Here is a 15,648-nt window from a genome sequence, read left to right as displayed (position 1 = left end):
AGCTGCCTCAAAATCTAGACAGAGACCTTCTGGGAAATACCAGCCAGGACTGCTGATCCCATCTTGGCCTCAGCACACTGTGTGACCTTCAGAGAGTACCTTAACCTCTCTGGGGCCTCAGCTTTCCCATTTGTATGGGAGTACTCCTAGATTGAATGGGTGAACACCTGGCAGATGAAAAATGCCAGAGGTTGCCGCTGAGAAACTGCTGAATGAATCTCTCACACACAACAGGACTGCTGAGGACATGGAAGAGACCCAAAACCTGAGTGAGTTTCTCCAGATCTAAGGAGCACCAGATTCCCAGATCTTCTGTCCTAGAGATGAAACTACTAGGGAGATTTCTGCCCACTAGACTTCCGCTGTTGGCAAACTTAATGTCCTGAGTGGGTAGAGGCACAGCCAAGTTAGGCATTGTCTCTGGATGCATTAATAGAGGTATAATGTCCAGAATTGGGGAGGGGATAGAGAGTTCTACCCCAGACCCGATATTCTGCAATATTCAAGCCACACTGAGGATTGTGTGCTAACACTCAGAGAGGCATTTAAACAGCTCAAGGACCCTCAAACAGTGGATGGCCAGCTTAAGTCAGATCCTGCAAACCCTATCCTGGAGGCTTTCAGCCCTAGAAAGAGAAGACTAGTAGAGGGAGAGGGCATAGGGTCTGGGGAAGCAGGTGCACACTTTGGGGCCCCAGAAGGCAGAAAGGGGAAGAGAACTATAACAAGGCGCTTTCGGTGGGGAGAGTCTGACTTAGAAGAAGAAGGAGGTGGGTGCAAAGGGAGAGATGCCCAGCAGTGTGTCAGGCCGCCCGGCAGGCTGCAAGCCCAACGTTCCAACCAAGACGGAACCATCGCGTCTCAGGCTGCTGGGAAGCATCCCTGCCATGGCTAGAGACCAGGGGCTGTCCTCAGGGAGAACTTCCAATTCAGAGATTTCCAGATGATAATAATCATGTTATTCATGGACTGCCAGGCACTGCTCTAAATGCTTTATATTATGCATCATTATTGACATAAATCAGTTGATAGAAAGGGCTTGGAACAGTAGCTGGTTCTCAGTGAGAACCACGTATGTGTTCATTACTTCTACTGATGCACCCGTAACTCAGTCCTCAGAACCACCCGGTGAGGTAAGTACTTTTAGAAGCTCCGTTATACATACAGGGAAACTGAGGCATGGGGAAGTACCTTGCCCAAGGTCACAGTTACTAAGTAGCAGAGTCGGGATCCAAACCCAGGGAGTCTGGCTCCAGAATCCATGCCCCTGACCACTTTCCTAGCCTCTCTGGGACGGCAGCGAGAAGCAGCCCACGGGAGTTAGGGCATGCATTAAGCACAGGCTGGTGGAATGTCGGGCCGGAAGGAAACTTCAGGTCTGTGCGGAGGAAGCTGGGAGGCTGCACAGGCCTGCCAGGAGTGTGTGGAACCGCCCTGGGTCATCCCGCTGATTCTGCACGGAAGTGGGGTGAGGTGTCTCCTGGCAGGGGTGGGTGTCTCCCTGCCCTCCGTCTCCATGAAGGAAGGCAGAGTTGGGCAGCAGGCCAGGCTCTTGGGCTCCAGGGAACAGAGACCCCCTGGCGCCTTCGTAGATCCCAGCACACAGGGCGAAGACAGCAGCCTCAGGCCCTGGTTCGGTCCACCCCGTGATTCATTCACTTCTGCCTCCCCTGCCCCCGCCCCAGACAAGGCCACAGAGTGAGCCCGCGGAGCTCACGGTCCACAGGCTCATTCCCAGCCCCGCAACTCTTAGCAGAGCCAGGAGAGAAAGAATTAGCCCCTCGCTGTGCTACTGACCCTGGAGACAGGGACTGTTCTGTCTAAGGAGCACCCACCATGTGCCAAGAGCCATGCTGGGCACAGGGCCCCTGCCCTGAGGACAGTGTGACGGGCGTTGGAGCCGCAAACTCTCGTGGGCCTGGTGGGGGCGGTCGGCCCACCATAGCAGACCCGCCAACTGCTCTCACTTGCGGTTTGCTCACCTCTGATGTGGAAGTGACAGCCACATGAAGTCGAGCCGTGAGGTTTCCAGACGCTGCAGGCTGAGCACACGGCATAATGCCTGGTGGGCTTGCTCGTGCAGTGAGGAAGGCCTGTGGGGCCAGGTCTGTTCCAGGGCCAGGCGTCCAGTGCGGCAAGGGCAGCCACGGCCCAGCTTCCATGGAGCTCGGATCTGAGCTAGGAGATAGACACGCGTACGGGCCTAAGGGAGCATGGGGGGTGTGGAGGTTCTGTGGAAAAGGCCCTGGGCTGGGAGCCAGACTCTGCACCCAGGTGTTCTATGTCCTTGGGCAAGTCAACCCCTTCCTGGGCCTCCATTTCCCCCATAGTTTGCAAAGGAGGCCGAGTGCCTGGTCCCCGCGGGTTCTTTCAGCCTGGATGTTGTAGGATTCTGTGTCCTCTGGGCCTAAGGTGAGCAACCCGGCATCAGCTGGCGTGGGGTGGCACGGGCAGCGGTGAGGAAAGGGACAGGGGCGGGGCCTCAGCCAGGCGTGCTCCTCCCCCTCCGTCCCAGACTGAGACAGGGCAACGTGCCCATGTACCTCACCAGACCGCTCCGTAGGCCAGCCAGCTGACGGGGTTGCAAGTGAAGCTTGGGCCTGTGGGGGGGAGAGCCCGCCCCAGGGAAGCACGCCAGGCTTCTGGTGGGACAGTCCTGCCCAGAGCCGGGATGCCTGGCTCCGAATTCCTCCGCCCCCGAGGCTCAGTCTCCACGTGCATCAGGTCGGGGGGCGCGGGCCTTGCTGGCCTCCCGGGGTGTCTGTGAGGAGCAGGTGTGGTCACCTGTGTCGGAGGAGACAGGAAGTGGCGGCGCTTAAAATGTGTACCTACTGTGTGCCAGGCGCTTCTGCCCACCACCTCCTCCCCCCTCATTACCTCATCACTGGGGGGGAGGGGGGGCTGTCGCCTCCGTCGGGCGGCCCAGGAAACAGCCTTGTGGCCTCGTGGCTCAGCTTGGGAGGACCTGCACCGGGACTGACGTGAAGTCCGTCTGGTACTCAAGTCTGGGTTGGGCCCTGAAGGGATGAGAGGTGGTTGTTTCCATTTCACGGCTGGGAAAACTGGGGCTCAGAACAGCACACAGCTAATGTGAAAGCTGATGCCTAAGCCTCTATCAGAAAGACCAGGGATTCATCCTGTTCCAGGGGTGGACAGCGGACGCCAGGTCTCAGCAACTGGGATTCGTTATGCCTAGAAAGTTCTGAACCCCTCAGTGCCTGATTCCTACAGGCCCCCAAATGGAGCAAAAAGCTCACTCAGACCTAAGGGATGAGTAAGCCCTAAGACCTGCCTTCAGGGCCCCAGTTTGGCTGCTAGGGACAACTGCCGCTGTTGGCCCGGTTTTGATTCAGGCAGCAAAGCAAGGGGACGGAAGGAGAAGCGTATTTTGCAGTCAGCCTGGCTTCCCCTCAGGCCTAACGTCAGAATGTCCACCAGGCGTGCTTCACCGAGACAAAGGCTGCCAATCGGGACCCTGGCTCTGCCCTTTGCAGCTGAGGGAACTTTCCCACCTTTCTCTACCTTTCTGGGCCTCAGTTTCTGCTTCTGTGAAATGGGAGTAATGATACCTATCTCCCAGCGATAATGGGAGGCTAATGAGACCGTCTCCACGAGGCCCTCAGGTCCTAGCGTGGGGTCTGGCACACACCAGGGACGCAGAAAGTGGTAGCTGGGGCTTCGTTACTATTACTATCACTTCTCTGTGTCTCCTCCTGACTTACAGTGCGGAAACAGGAGATTATTAAAGTGACAGAGCAGCTGATTGAAGCCATAAGCAATGGAGATTTTGAGTCCTACACGTGAGTCGGCTGGGTCCATTCTGCATGTCCTGCCTGGATCACTGTTCAGGGGGTGCTGATGGCTAACTTGGGGGTCCTCGTCCCTGACCCTCATTCACTCTGCATGTGCCGTGAACCAGACTGAACTCATATTTCTGTTTTGCATTTAGACTTTATGCTTTAACGAAGCTTTCTGTTCACAATACTGTATCTCGGTCCTCCCTCTTCTCCTCCTCCCACCCTCCTCATCTCTGTTCCCCAGGAGGAACTCCAACAAAACTCCTTTGCTTCCCCACTACAGCATGGGCCTCCTCAGGAGATGAGCGGGGAAGGAGGGGAGGGAGGCGGGCCTCTCCTCAGACCTGCTGCACGGGCCTGCTCCTCGCCCTGGACCTCCTCAGGCCTCTGACCTCAGGCTGGCAGGGGCAGGCAGGAATCCATAGGGTGCGTCCTTCCGTGAGCAGGGGTGAGCAAAAGAACCTCAACAGAACCTTCAATCCTCTGGGGAATAAGGCGGAGTGTCCAAAAATAACAGAAAGTGAAACAGATGGTAGGAGACGTCCCCTACCCACCTGGACCAGCCTTTCATGGGTGGCTGTGTGCAAAGGCTGGGCTGGAGCGCCCCCTAGTGGCCACCCACACACTGCCTGGTCTGGCCCGGAAGCAGGCCCCGGCCTGTCCTCAGCCCACCCCAGGGAGAGGGAGGATTCTGGACTGCGGCCTCAACAGCTCAGCTAGGGCTGACAAGACCCCACATACGCTTTTTGGTGGACAAAGCTGCCAACTCAGGCCGAATAACCCTTGCCTGTTGGGTTCAGGTGAGGTCGAATAACCAAACTGGGATTTGGGTCTTGGGCAGGTGGTTCCCGGTTCCCACCGGGCCCAGGAGCTTAAGTTTGTCTCCCAAAGGCTTGGCAGGCCGGGTGCGTTTTAACTGTGGGAGGGTTTCAGCAGCAGCAGGTGGCAAAGCCCCAGCAATCTACTGCCTCTGTCGGAGGATTAAGGACTCTGGAAGGTCCAGGTGTGAGACTGAGGCTGCATGGACGCGTGTGTGCATGCACTTGTCCACACGTGCACGTTTGTGACTGTGTGCATCGGGGCGTGCGCAGGCGTGTGTGCACACGTGCATCTGGGTAAAGCCGAAAAGCATAGAAACATGCCGTTAAACGGGTCTTGCCGCCAGCCCTCAAGACAGCTAAATCAGCCACGGAGGAGCCCAAGACTATCTCTAGAAGGATACAGCCAGGGAGGGAGGGAAAGAGAGGCGGTTTCTGTGGACCCCACCACCCCCCCATTCTGGGGGGCCATTTCTGGGGACTCCCCTCCCACCTCTGTGATGTTGCTTTCTCTGGCACATACAGCCTACTTTAGGTTCTGACTTGACCTCTGGAGACTGTGGTCCCCTGAGTCTGGCCCCGTGTGTAACCCTCACTCACTGAGCCTCAGTATCCCTAGGTGTATAATGGAGTTGGAGCAGGTGGTCTCTGAGTCCCTTCGGAGTCAGGGACCCCAGAGACCTCCTGGAGAGGGGCTTCTCCGGTGAGGGTGCTCAGTCTCCCCGACACTCAGAGCTCAGACCCCCAACTTTAAAGGCAACTGACGGGTCCTGAGCATCTCATATGGTCTGAGCAGAGGTCCCAGCCCCTGGCTAATCCATTTGGAGAATCTGAGGTGCTGAGTGGAGAAGTGAGCTGTCGGGGTCATAGGGACAGGAAGTCAGGGAAGAGCAGGGTTGGAGTGCCCTGCACTCACCCACCACAGTGGCCAGCTCAAACAACCCTGGGCCCAGTACCTGTCCTCCAGTGTCTCCGGTTCCTCCCCGGCTTGGGAATCCGGGCTTGTCCTGAGGTACTGCCTGTCCTTGGCCGCACTGTCATTGTGACGGGGGTCTGTGTTGTGCCCCAGATTCCAGAGGCCTGGGGGTAGAGGAGACGGTTTTTTCCTTCCACCACCTGGCTGTCAGGGTTCCCCAGAAGGCTGAGACCGGGAAGGGAGCTCTGAGCTGAAAGTACATGCCTTCCTTCCAGGCATGACTTCTGGAAGGCTATTTTCCTCATGTTACAGAAGAGGAAACTGAGGTTCACACAGAGCAAAAGGGGCACCTTGAAAGAAGCAAAACCCACCCTGCAAAATGCACCTGCTCTGTGAGCAGAAGTGACTTTCGTGTGAAGGAAAAGGTCCTCCTCCCAAAGAAGGCAAACCGGGAAGAGCCCCTCTGGCCCTGCGGCCCTGGGTGGGGGGCTGAGATTTGGAGGGGAGTACACAGGCTGAGTTACCCGGCCAGCGCCTGGGTGCTGCGCGCCGCGCTTCGCGGCTCTTCCTTGGTCATGTTAAGCCACTTGCTGGGGGTCTTATAACCGGTGAGTGGCAAGACCAGGACCCGAACCTAGGCTTCCCAGTTCTAAGTGGCGCCCCCTGGTCGGCGGTGGGCGCCTCACGGTACAGTTCACAAGCCCGTTCCCACCCACCAACTCCACTGATCCTGTGACATGAGCGCAATCACTCCGACGTCACAGGCCCACCCTCCTCCAGTGCAGAACCCTGGAGTTAGAGGGTGGCCCCAAGAGGCCACCCCAACCCCTCTTTCCTCTGACTTCCTCCCCCTAGGAAGATGTGTGACCCCGGGATGACGGCCTTCGAACCTGAGGCCCTGGGGAACCTGGTCGAGGGCCTGGACTTCCATCGATTCTATTTTGAAAACCGTGAGCAATCCCTTCTCTCTGGGGTGCCTGTTGTCTGCTCTCGTTCCATGTCCTGCCGGATGGCACAGCAGGGTGACGGGCAGGGCCCCCGGGGCGGCTCAGGAGCCAGCGAAGAGGAAGATCCCGTATGGACAGGGGTTGGTACCATCTTGGTTCCCTCTCATAACCTGGGCCCATCCCACTGCCAGCTGTCCCTCCTGTGGCTGAGGATGGGGACCTGGGACAAGTGTGGCAAGCCCCCCAGCCCTCTCCTGCCCCCGCCCCTGCCCCTGGGAGGGCGTGGGCAGGGCCTTTATTCTCAGTTTACAGAGGAGGGAGCCCTTCCTGCCTGGACATGTACCCGCGTTACAGCCATCTAGATGCCTGGGGCCACCCCCACTGTCCCTCTGGTCACAAGCAGGCCGGTGGGCTGTTATGCCTGTGGGCGGGCTGTCCGGGGAAGAGGAGGGGACCTGAGCTCACACTGCTGTGCCCCTGCCTGTTTGTCTAGGTCTCTGTCCGCATGTCCGTCCTTCCTGGGCCTCTCCTCTGCAGGAGAGACCCTGGCAGCTTTGCAACCAGGGGCTGTCAGCGGGCTGAGGCTGGGCCTGACCTAGGGCGCTTTCTGCCTGTGTCCATGTCTCACCTTGGCCAGGGGTCAGACAGGGACGAACCAAAGCACGTGCAGGTCAGACTCACGTAGCTCAGGACTAGAGGAAGGCCCTGAGAGGTGGCATACCCAGGGCACCCCAAAAGGAAGGCATATACCATTGAGGCTCCGCAAGATGGCTTCCGGTGCCTGTGGGCACCCCTTGAAACAGCACTGGTCGCACAGTGAGAAAGCCGGTCCCTTTCTAAATTCTCTTTCACTACGTCCGGCTTCATCGGGGGAAAGGCTCGGCTGGACGCTAGTTAAACACCTCTCTCGCACTGCCTCATTTACCCCCTCATCCAAGAGAGAACAGTGTCAGGCTCGGATCCCTTGCAGGCAAGAGCATGGAGCCAGGGTGACATAGCTTTATTTCGTGGACACTGGACTTATGATTAAAGTTGTATTCTGTGATACTGGTTGCTCATTATTGATTGTGCTAGAAAGTTTTCTTTTAAAATAAATTTACATAAATTAATAAATTGTATTGATTCAAGGAAGTATTTTAATAAAGTACAGGTAGACGGCAAAAACAAAGGTGGCGTTTAAGTGACCAAAATAGGGTCTAGTCCCGCTCTACCTCACCCAGAAGGGGAAACTGAGGCTCAGAGAGAGGAAGTGACTCCTCTGCAGGATCCCAGAAAGTCAGTGGCAGAACCCAGTCCTGACTCATTCCGTCCCATCCCTGCCCCGGGTGGCCCCCTCTCATCTGAGTGTTAGCAGTCCCCAGCTGTCCACTCCTCTCTTGCCTGCACCCAATCGGACTGTCCTGATAGGCTAGAGGGACCCAAGAGCACCCCAACAAGCTGACGAGAAGGAAACTGCCTTTTCCCTAAATCAAACTCTGATGCCCCAAGGCTAGCAGTGGAGGTTAAATTTTCATGTGAAGAGAGATGGCTGGACCCCAAGTTTTCCCCATCACCCTGGAGCTCCGTGGCTGGTCACCATGGCCACCTCTCTACAGGTCTGTCTCCTGGAGGTGCTGGTTTTCCAGAGCGAACTCCCCAACCCCCACTGAGCAAAGACCAGACTGAGCTGGCTCTCAAGGCTCAGACATGGCAAAAGGAAACTAAACACACAGGGAAAGCTGCACTAGCTCTTGGCCTGCGTCCAGGCCACGGGCCCCCTCCCGACGCCAGCCCCTTGGACTCCAGATTTGGATGCCGAAGGGCCCATGAGTGCAGGACCTAGAGCAGCTCCCTGCCCTGGGCCAAGTCCCACCATCCTGTCTGTTTTCTCTGCTGGAACAGGCCGTTTCTCCCACGCTCCCTGCAAGGGTGGATGTCTATTCAGAGACACTGCATTAGGGTGGCATTTCTTTACAAATGTCCCCCAGGACCCCAGCCCTCGCCGGCAACAGCAAAGGCCCAGGGCTGGAAGACCCTCGACAATGCTGAGCTCGTTTGTCTCTTCTGAGAGTATTCTTTTTTTAAATAATAACTTTTTATTATATTATGTTAGTCACCATACAGTACATCCCTGGTTTTTGATGTAAAGTTCCATGACTTCTGAGATTGTTCTAGATTGTCCTAATTCAGTCCCATCTGGAGACTGACTTCTTTTAGGTTCTATTGCGTTTCTCTCAGGAAGGGGCCCAGCTTGGGACATGTCGGATTGCTTCTCTGGACCTCAGTTTCCAGATGTTTCATGGATGCGTTGAACTAGACGGTCTTGAGTGCCTCCAGCCCTGGTTGCTGTCGAGGATGCTTACGGAGGCCTCCTTGAATTTTGTAGGAGGGCCACTGGGTGACCTCTGACCTCTGAGGTCACTTGCAAGCCTATAATGCAAAAGCTCTACATTCTCTCGGAGAACCCCAAATTGTAATAATCTGTTAGTCTACGTATGTAAGACTCCATGACTTGGTGTTCTGCAGCCAAAGCCCAGGTACGGTGTGATGATAATATTAGGGCTGCTTTCAGTAGTCCTGGGAAAAAGGACATTTTACACTGTCCAGGAAACCCATGGCTCACAAACCCGGCTGGTCATCCGAATCAGCAGGTGGGGAAGGGGAAGGAGGCTTTTGAATAGTACGGATTTTTGAATTGTCATCTTCAAGAGAGGAGATGGGCAGTGTATATTTTAAACTGGTTCTCTGTGGGATTTGGATCTGTATTTAGGCTACACTAAGAGAACGCATGAGGGTTCCCCTGAAGCCTGGGACCCTGGTGACCCCTGTCCAGCCCCTCCCTGGGTCATTGTCTTTCTGTGCTTTTGTTTTCTATCTTGCTGAAAAAATGGAGAGTTCCTAGAACCAAAATAATTAATAATAATAACTAATAATAATAACAGTGGCTCATATTTTGCATAGAGAAAGCTGGCTTCAGGTACTTTTCTCAGTTTTGTCATGGTTACAAGAGTTATGCATTTCTGCCTGACTCTGGAAAGCTCCATGACCTCACCCCATGACCACCAATTCCATCCTTACGATTCCAAGATCCTAGGAGTCTACAATATTACTCAGGCTTCCATAATTCCGTATGTTGGGAGTAGGGGCAGCAAGTCGGGGGTCCACTGGCCGGACCTAGACTGCAGATATGCTTCATGGGCTTGCACAGGGTTCTACGTGTGAATTAGAGGCCAATAATAAACATGAGGCATTTTCACGTAAAAATCCAGATTTCTAGAGTCTCCTGAAACATCAGGTGTGGCTATGTGGGTTCCACTTACAGCTGACCCTTGAACAACACGGGTTAAAACTGTGCAGGTCCCCTTATACACACATTTTCCCCAATAAATACAGCACAGCCCTGTCAGTGTACTTTCTCTTCCTTGTGATTTTCTTAATAACATTTTCTCTCCTCTAGCTTACCTTATTGTAAGAATATAGCACATAATACAAGTAACATACAAAATATGGGTTAATTGACTGTTGATGTTATCGGTGAGGCTTCCAGTCAACAGAACGTTATTAGCAGTTAAGTTTTGGGGAAGTCAGAAGTTATATGTGGACTTTCAAGTGTGCGGGGGTGGGGGGGGCTAACTCCCCCCCCCCCCCCATGGTTCAGGGGTCAGCTACTCAGAGAGCAGCCACCAGGGAAGCTGTGGACAGGGTGCCCTCTGTAGGTGGGACAGGGTGAGCTCTTCACCACAGTCTCCACCACTCCCTATCACTCGCTCCCTGACCCAGAGGCAAAGGGTCCGCTGCCAATTTAGCATCTTATACTCCGCTCATCGCCCTTGTTTATGTACTTGGTTGGCCTCTGTAGGAAACTGGGTTTGAGACTCTGGTCTAAGTTCATCTGATTCTACAGTCATAGCCCTATAGCTCTGTGTGTCTGAGAGACTGATTCTAAAATCCCATTCCCCTGTGTTTAAAGAATTGGCATGTCTGAAATCCATTGTCTCTCAGCTAGGATCTGCTCTAGCCGTCTAGAAGTTCTGCCTTGACTCCTAGCTGAGCCCTGTCACAGAGACCCTCCTGTGGCAATGAGGCCAGCAGGGGTGCCTCTGCTGAGAGGGTCGCTGGGAGATGGGGAAGCGAAGGAAGGGACGCAGGAGGCCCCCAGTTGCATCTCCTCTGCCCCCTCCCGTCCCACCTCCAGTGTGGTCTCGGAACAGCAAGCCCGTGCACACCACCATCCTGAACCCCCATATCCACCTGATGGGCGACGAGTCGGCCTGCATCGCCTATATCCGCATCACGCAGTACCTGGATGCGGGCGGCATCCCCCGCACGGCCCAGTCGGAGGAGACCCGCGTCTGGCACCGCCGGGATGGCAAATGGCAGATCGTCCACTTCCACAGATCTGGGGCGCCCTCCGTCCTGCCCCAGTAAGAGCCCCTTCTTCCTGCCCTCTGTCATCTGGGACGGTCTAAAGGAATGGGGTGGCGTCAGTCTGGAGGGGGCCATGCTGGGGAACTTGGCTGCTCGAAGGCCATGGGGTGGGGGCTGGAGGACCACAGGGAGCAGACCAGACCTGCAGGTTCCCTGGGGGGTGGGGGAAGCTAGGTGGGACCTGAGGAAAACAGGACACCCTCAGAAGCAACCACATCACCCACCGCACATACCGTTTCTTACAGTTGAAGGACCAGGCTGGGGGCCCTGTACCGCAGAGATTTACTCTTCGTTCATGGAATGTGGCTGCTGGTTCTCCCACTTGGATTTTGCTGGAACTCCCCCAATCACATCACCCCACTACCACCATCATCACCATCACCGTCACACCTGCATCAAGAAAACCTGCCTGCTCACAAAAGCTATCACGACTTCTGAGCAAATGGCACATCTCCCTGCCACCACCTGTCACTCTCGCTCTGCGTCCCCTGCCAGGGCGGGGTTTCCTGAGGCCTGGGTGCCCTGGGTGCCCTGGCTGCTGGCTCTGAGGACTCCCCCTCCTGGCTATCGTCTTGGCCTGGTCTTGCCTTGGCTGTAGGCCAGAATGCCCAGCTGTGTGTCCCCCAGGGGCCGAGGAGAGCGAGGCACGGAATCAGGAGGAATGTGGCACCCGCCCCCCATCTCCCTGTCTCTCCCTTCCAGGGTCCCTCCAGCCCCATGAGCCAGCCTCCCCTGTGGGAGAGGGTGAGAGAGGAGCAGATGCCAGGAGCCCCCACTTCACACTGCCTCCCCAGCTCTTCTCCCATCCTGCCCCATCCTCCTGTCCGTGCGGACCCTTCCCCCTCGGTGCGTGGAGTGCGATCCTCTCAGGGTGCCCCCACTCTTTCCTTCCGCCTTCAGCTGATGTTTACCTCCCACAGTAACGCCCATTCCACCCTTCCATCCGTCCTGGAGAATTCCAGCTTCATCACATCGGAGGGAGAGAATCTGATTGCTTTTTGGGGGCAAAGAAGGCAACGTTTAGGTACCACTTCTCCTTGGACCGCATGCCCTTTTATAGCCAGACTTCTGTGTGTTTCGTAAATGGGTTTTGCGTTCCTGGATATTTATGTAATAACTAAACCTCTCAAATTATTGTGAGGAGGGTCGGGTCGGGTTGGGAAGGGAGGTGGGAAGAGGGGTGAGGGGTAGGTTTTTTCTGTTCTGGGTCTTCTTTTTTTTTCCTTTTTTTGTTTTTTGTTTTTTTGTTTTTTAATGTCATCTCTGAGATGCACTCTGTCACCTGTGGTTATCTGGGGCCGAGATGGACTCAGCCCTGGGTGGGGGAAGAGCCTCGCTGACATTTTGGTCCCAAGGTTCCTTTCAGGACTGTAGAAACACCAGATGTTAGTGCTGAAAGACAGCAAATCAGGGCAGAGAGAGTGGGGGAGGTTGTCAGGACAGAAATATCTTTTTTTTTTTTTTTTTTTTTTTTTTTGCTTGCCTCCCGAACTGAGGTTCCTACTAGGACGCTTCCCAGCTTCCCAGGATTTCATCCCACCACATCTGTGTGTGCTCCCCCAGCCCCCCCTAGTCTTTGGGGGTTCACGAGCATGTGTCTTCATTGCCTCTCCCCTCCATCAACTGCTGTTCCAAGCAGAGCACTGGTATTTCTCCTCTTCACGCCTCATCCTGCAGCCGTGGGTTCGAATCTCTTTCTTTTCCTTCTCTTTCCCTCTTCCCTGGGACTGACTCTGGCGTGGAATGCCTTGGCTCATCACTAGATCTACTGTCTGCACTGTTTTCTTTGCATGACTTTATATGCAGTAAGTATGTTCAAAAAAAAAAAAAGAAAAGAAGAAAAACACTCAGCAAAACCAATCTACATGTTTTGGACAAAAAAAAAAAATAGAGGTTGTATTCTCAGTGTCCGACTCGGAATTATGTTGCCGCCTCTCTGTGCTTTTTGGCCTCTGTGTGGCCGTGTTGCCAGCATGAGATACTGTCCCCTCTGGAGGATTTTAGGGGAGGAAGAGCCGCATCCCCAGGGATTTGGAGGAGGTTCTGGTTCCCCGGAACCTCTGGGGAGCCCTGGGTGTTGGCTGGAGGACTGGTGGGGATGTTCGATCCAGGACTTTCTGAGTTTTCCCTGATCATGAGAGGTCTGCTGGGCCCTTTTCTCAACAGCTGCTGTCCTGGGGACAGGCGAGGCAGGCTGGGCTGGGGCTGCAGGCCAGGAAAGAGGCTGCCTGGGCTTCCTGCTCTCCAAATTGGTTGATCGCTGGCCTCTATCCTTGGCAGACACCCTGCTGCCGAGGCCCAGGGGGCAGGCACTTGGCCCGCCCCAGTCCAGAGGGCTTCCCAGTAAGGCCCAGTGATCCCAGAGTCCCAGCGGCAAAACCGCCTGCCTCCCTCGTGAGCTGCCGGCTCGCACAGCAACCCCTAAGCCCCAGGTGAGGGTGCGGCCTTCACAGGGGATGCTGCATTACCAAGACCAAGTCTGGTCCCTTTCTCAGCCTCAGTTTCCCCATCAGTTAAAGGGTTAAATATTCCCGCCCAGTCTATGTTGCAGGGCTGATGGGGGATCCAACAGGATGGTGAAGTGAAGCCCAATATACCTGTGAGAACTGACAGGGTTAGTCACTGGCTGGACTCCTGCTTCGTTCTGGGACTGGCCAGCCCCCCTCCATGCCCCCACCTGCCCCTCATTCCCCTCTTTGGTGCCTGTCAACTGCTTATCAGCAGTGGACTGCGGGGAAAGAGCCATGCTTTGGGGGTTAGTAGGATTCCATTCCCAGTCCTGACCAGACTTGCTGTGTGACCTCGGGCAAGTCCTTTCCCTGCTCTGGCCCTGGGTTTCTCCACCAGGCGGAACTGAGCTGAAGGACCCCAATGTCCTGATTCTTATTTGCTGACATGCTTCATGCCTCCTATCCACTGTGTCCCATTCCAAGTGCCAGAGAAATGGAGGCAGGGCCCCACCCCGGGAGGAAACGGCCCCCACGAGGAAGGCCACTCCTGTGGGTGGGTAGTCAGCCAGTGTGGAGCACAGGCGTGACCCCGAAGCAGCACGCAGGGGAGGCTGGCCGACAAGCGGCCCGGAGCCCACCCCTACCAGACAGTGAGACTCTGTTCCTCTAGAACATTCTGTAGATGCAAAAAAAATCCAGACCTAAGACCAGACCTGGGCTCCAGCATGCAAACACCTCTGTAGGAAAGCATTCCCCCAGGACCGTGCGCACCGTGGCGCTGGTCCTGGCCTCCTGTCTTCCAAGGGGAGACCCTTTGGGGGATGTGTTTGTCAGACTCCCCGTGCTGGTTTCTCTGTTACTATTTGTTTGGGGATTTGTTTCAGTTCTTTTCTTTTCTTTCTTTCTTTTTCTTTCTTCTTCTTCTTTTTTTTTTTTTTTAAATATGTGGCTGTGAACTTGAATGACCACTGCTCAAAACTTCTGCTATTGGGTGGGAGGGGGGAAGAAGGGGTGTCTGTTTTACTGGTGTTTTCAGTGCAATAAATAGCTACCAACTTCTGCGCACTTGCTGCTGTCTCGTCTTGGTCAAGCACCGGCGCTGGGTGTGTTTTGTTTCTTTGTTTCCTGTTCCAGATCTCGCCATTTGCAAAATAAAAGCCAAGGTCTCCATTCTGATTGGGCCAACTTGGTCTCATGCTCAAGGCTGAGCCAATTACAGTGGGATTATGTCTGCATCCTGGGCCCCAGCCTTAGAGCGGGTTGAGGCCAGTTTTCTCTCAGGCATATGAGGGGCCCTTATCCAAAGCAAGGGTGGGGGGGTGGACATGGGTTGCCACAAACAGCCAGCAACAAAGTCTCCTTCAGGGGCCCGGGGCAACGTTCATCTCCCTAGGCCTTGGTTTTCCTGTAAAATGAGAATTTGTTCCAGAAGTCCCTCCACACCTATTCTCTTCCCCTAGCCCAGCCTCACAGACAAGCCACCAGGCCTAAGGACTCCTGGAGACTGGTTCAGAGAAAGGGGTAAGGGGAGAAAGCCCTCAGTACCCACACATTATCTATGGACTGGGCCGGGGGCCTTGGGGCCAGAGAGAAGGATGCCTCCTCCATTGAGGAGGCAGGGAGGCCCCTGCCGCAGTAGAGGCCAGTTTGGTTCTCTGCGTCTAGGCTGTCCAGGCGGAGCCAACATGGTGATGCAGAGGCTTTGGCCCTCGGGCCACGACAGGGTGACCACCTGTCCTGGTTTGCTGACACAGGATTTTCAGTGCTAAACCTGGACGGTTCCAGGCAAACCAGGTGAGCTGGTCACTCAGCCATGCTGCCGCCTGTTACCTGAATTCCACAGGGGGGATGTGCCTGGTGGAGCCTACAGTCCCCTCTAGACCGTGCTCGGGGTGTCTAGGACTCCAGAGTTCCTGCACCAGCCACTTCCAGAGTCCATCCTCACTGTTGGTGTGCAGAGGGGCCACGAGGTGTGTGCCCCTTGCACACACACGAGGACCTTCACAGTGAAAGCAGAGGCCAAGGCTGTGAAGGGCCATGAGCACGGGCCTCAGGGCTCGTGCTGCCATTGCAGATACTCGCCAGCAGGTGGCAGCACAGGAACAGGTCACAGGCAGCATCCAGGCCCTGAGCCTGGAGCTCCCAGTCTACTTCCAAGACCTACCCTTTAACTCTCAGAAAGTACCAACTCCACCCAAAACACTACTATCACCTGCCAGGAGCACGACCCTTCAAAGTTCACAGAGGGCTTTCACAATACCTCTCGTGTCAGAACAGCCCTATCCTGAAGAGGAAGACGGTGAGATCTAGAGG

At 55.3% G+C, this 15,648-nt stretch overlaps 1 protein-coding gene across 4 annotated transcripts in view; it reads left to right on the top strand.

Moving 5' to 3' along the window:
• CAMK2A (calcium/calmodulin dependent protein kinase II alpha) overlaps positions 1-14,400 on the top strand; it is a 39,404-nt gene extending 25,004 nt beyond the window's left edge. For 2 of the 4 annotated variants that reach the window (XM_044388513.3, XM_044388514.3), the window contains 4 exons: positions 3,725-3,800; positions 6,387-6,481; positions 10,653-10,881; positions 11,131-14,400. In XM_044388513.3, the coding sequence (XP_044244448.1) occupies positions 3,725-3,800; positions 6,387-6,481; positions 10,653-10,881; positions 11,131-11,134 (404 nt within the window). In that variant the 3' untranslated portion in view covers positions 11,135-14,400. Of the gene's footprint in view, positions 1-3,724; positions 3,801-6,386; positions 7,524-10,652; positions 10,882-11,130 lie in introns of those variants that run through there. The other 2 variants (XM_057312257.1, XM_057312256.1) reach the window with 1 other exon arrangement.
• Positions 14,401-15,648: the final 1,248 nt, after the last annotated feature.

This window comes from Ursus arctos, unplaced genomic scaffold (assembly GCF_023065955.2).
Source record: "Ursus arctos isolate Adak ecotype North America unplaced genomic scaffold, UrsArc2.0 scaffold_15, whole genome shotgun sequence".
NCBI classification, from domain to species: Eukaryota; Metazoa; Chordata; class Mammalia; order Carnivora; family Ursidae; genus Ursus; species Ursus arctos.
This window is presented reverse-complemented; position numbering and strand designations above follow the sequence as displayed.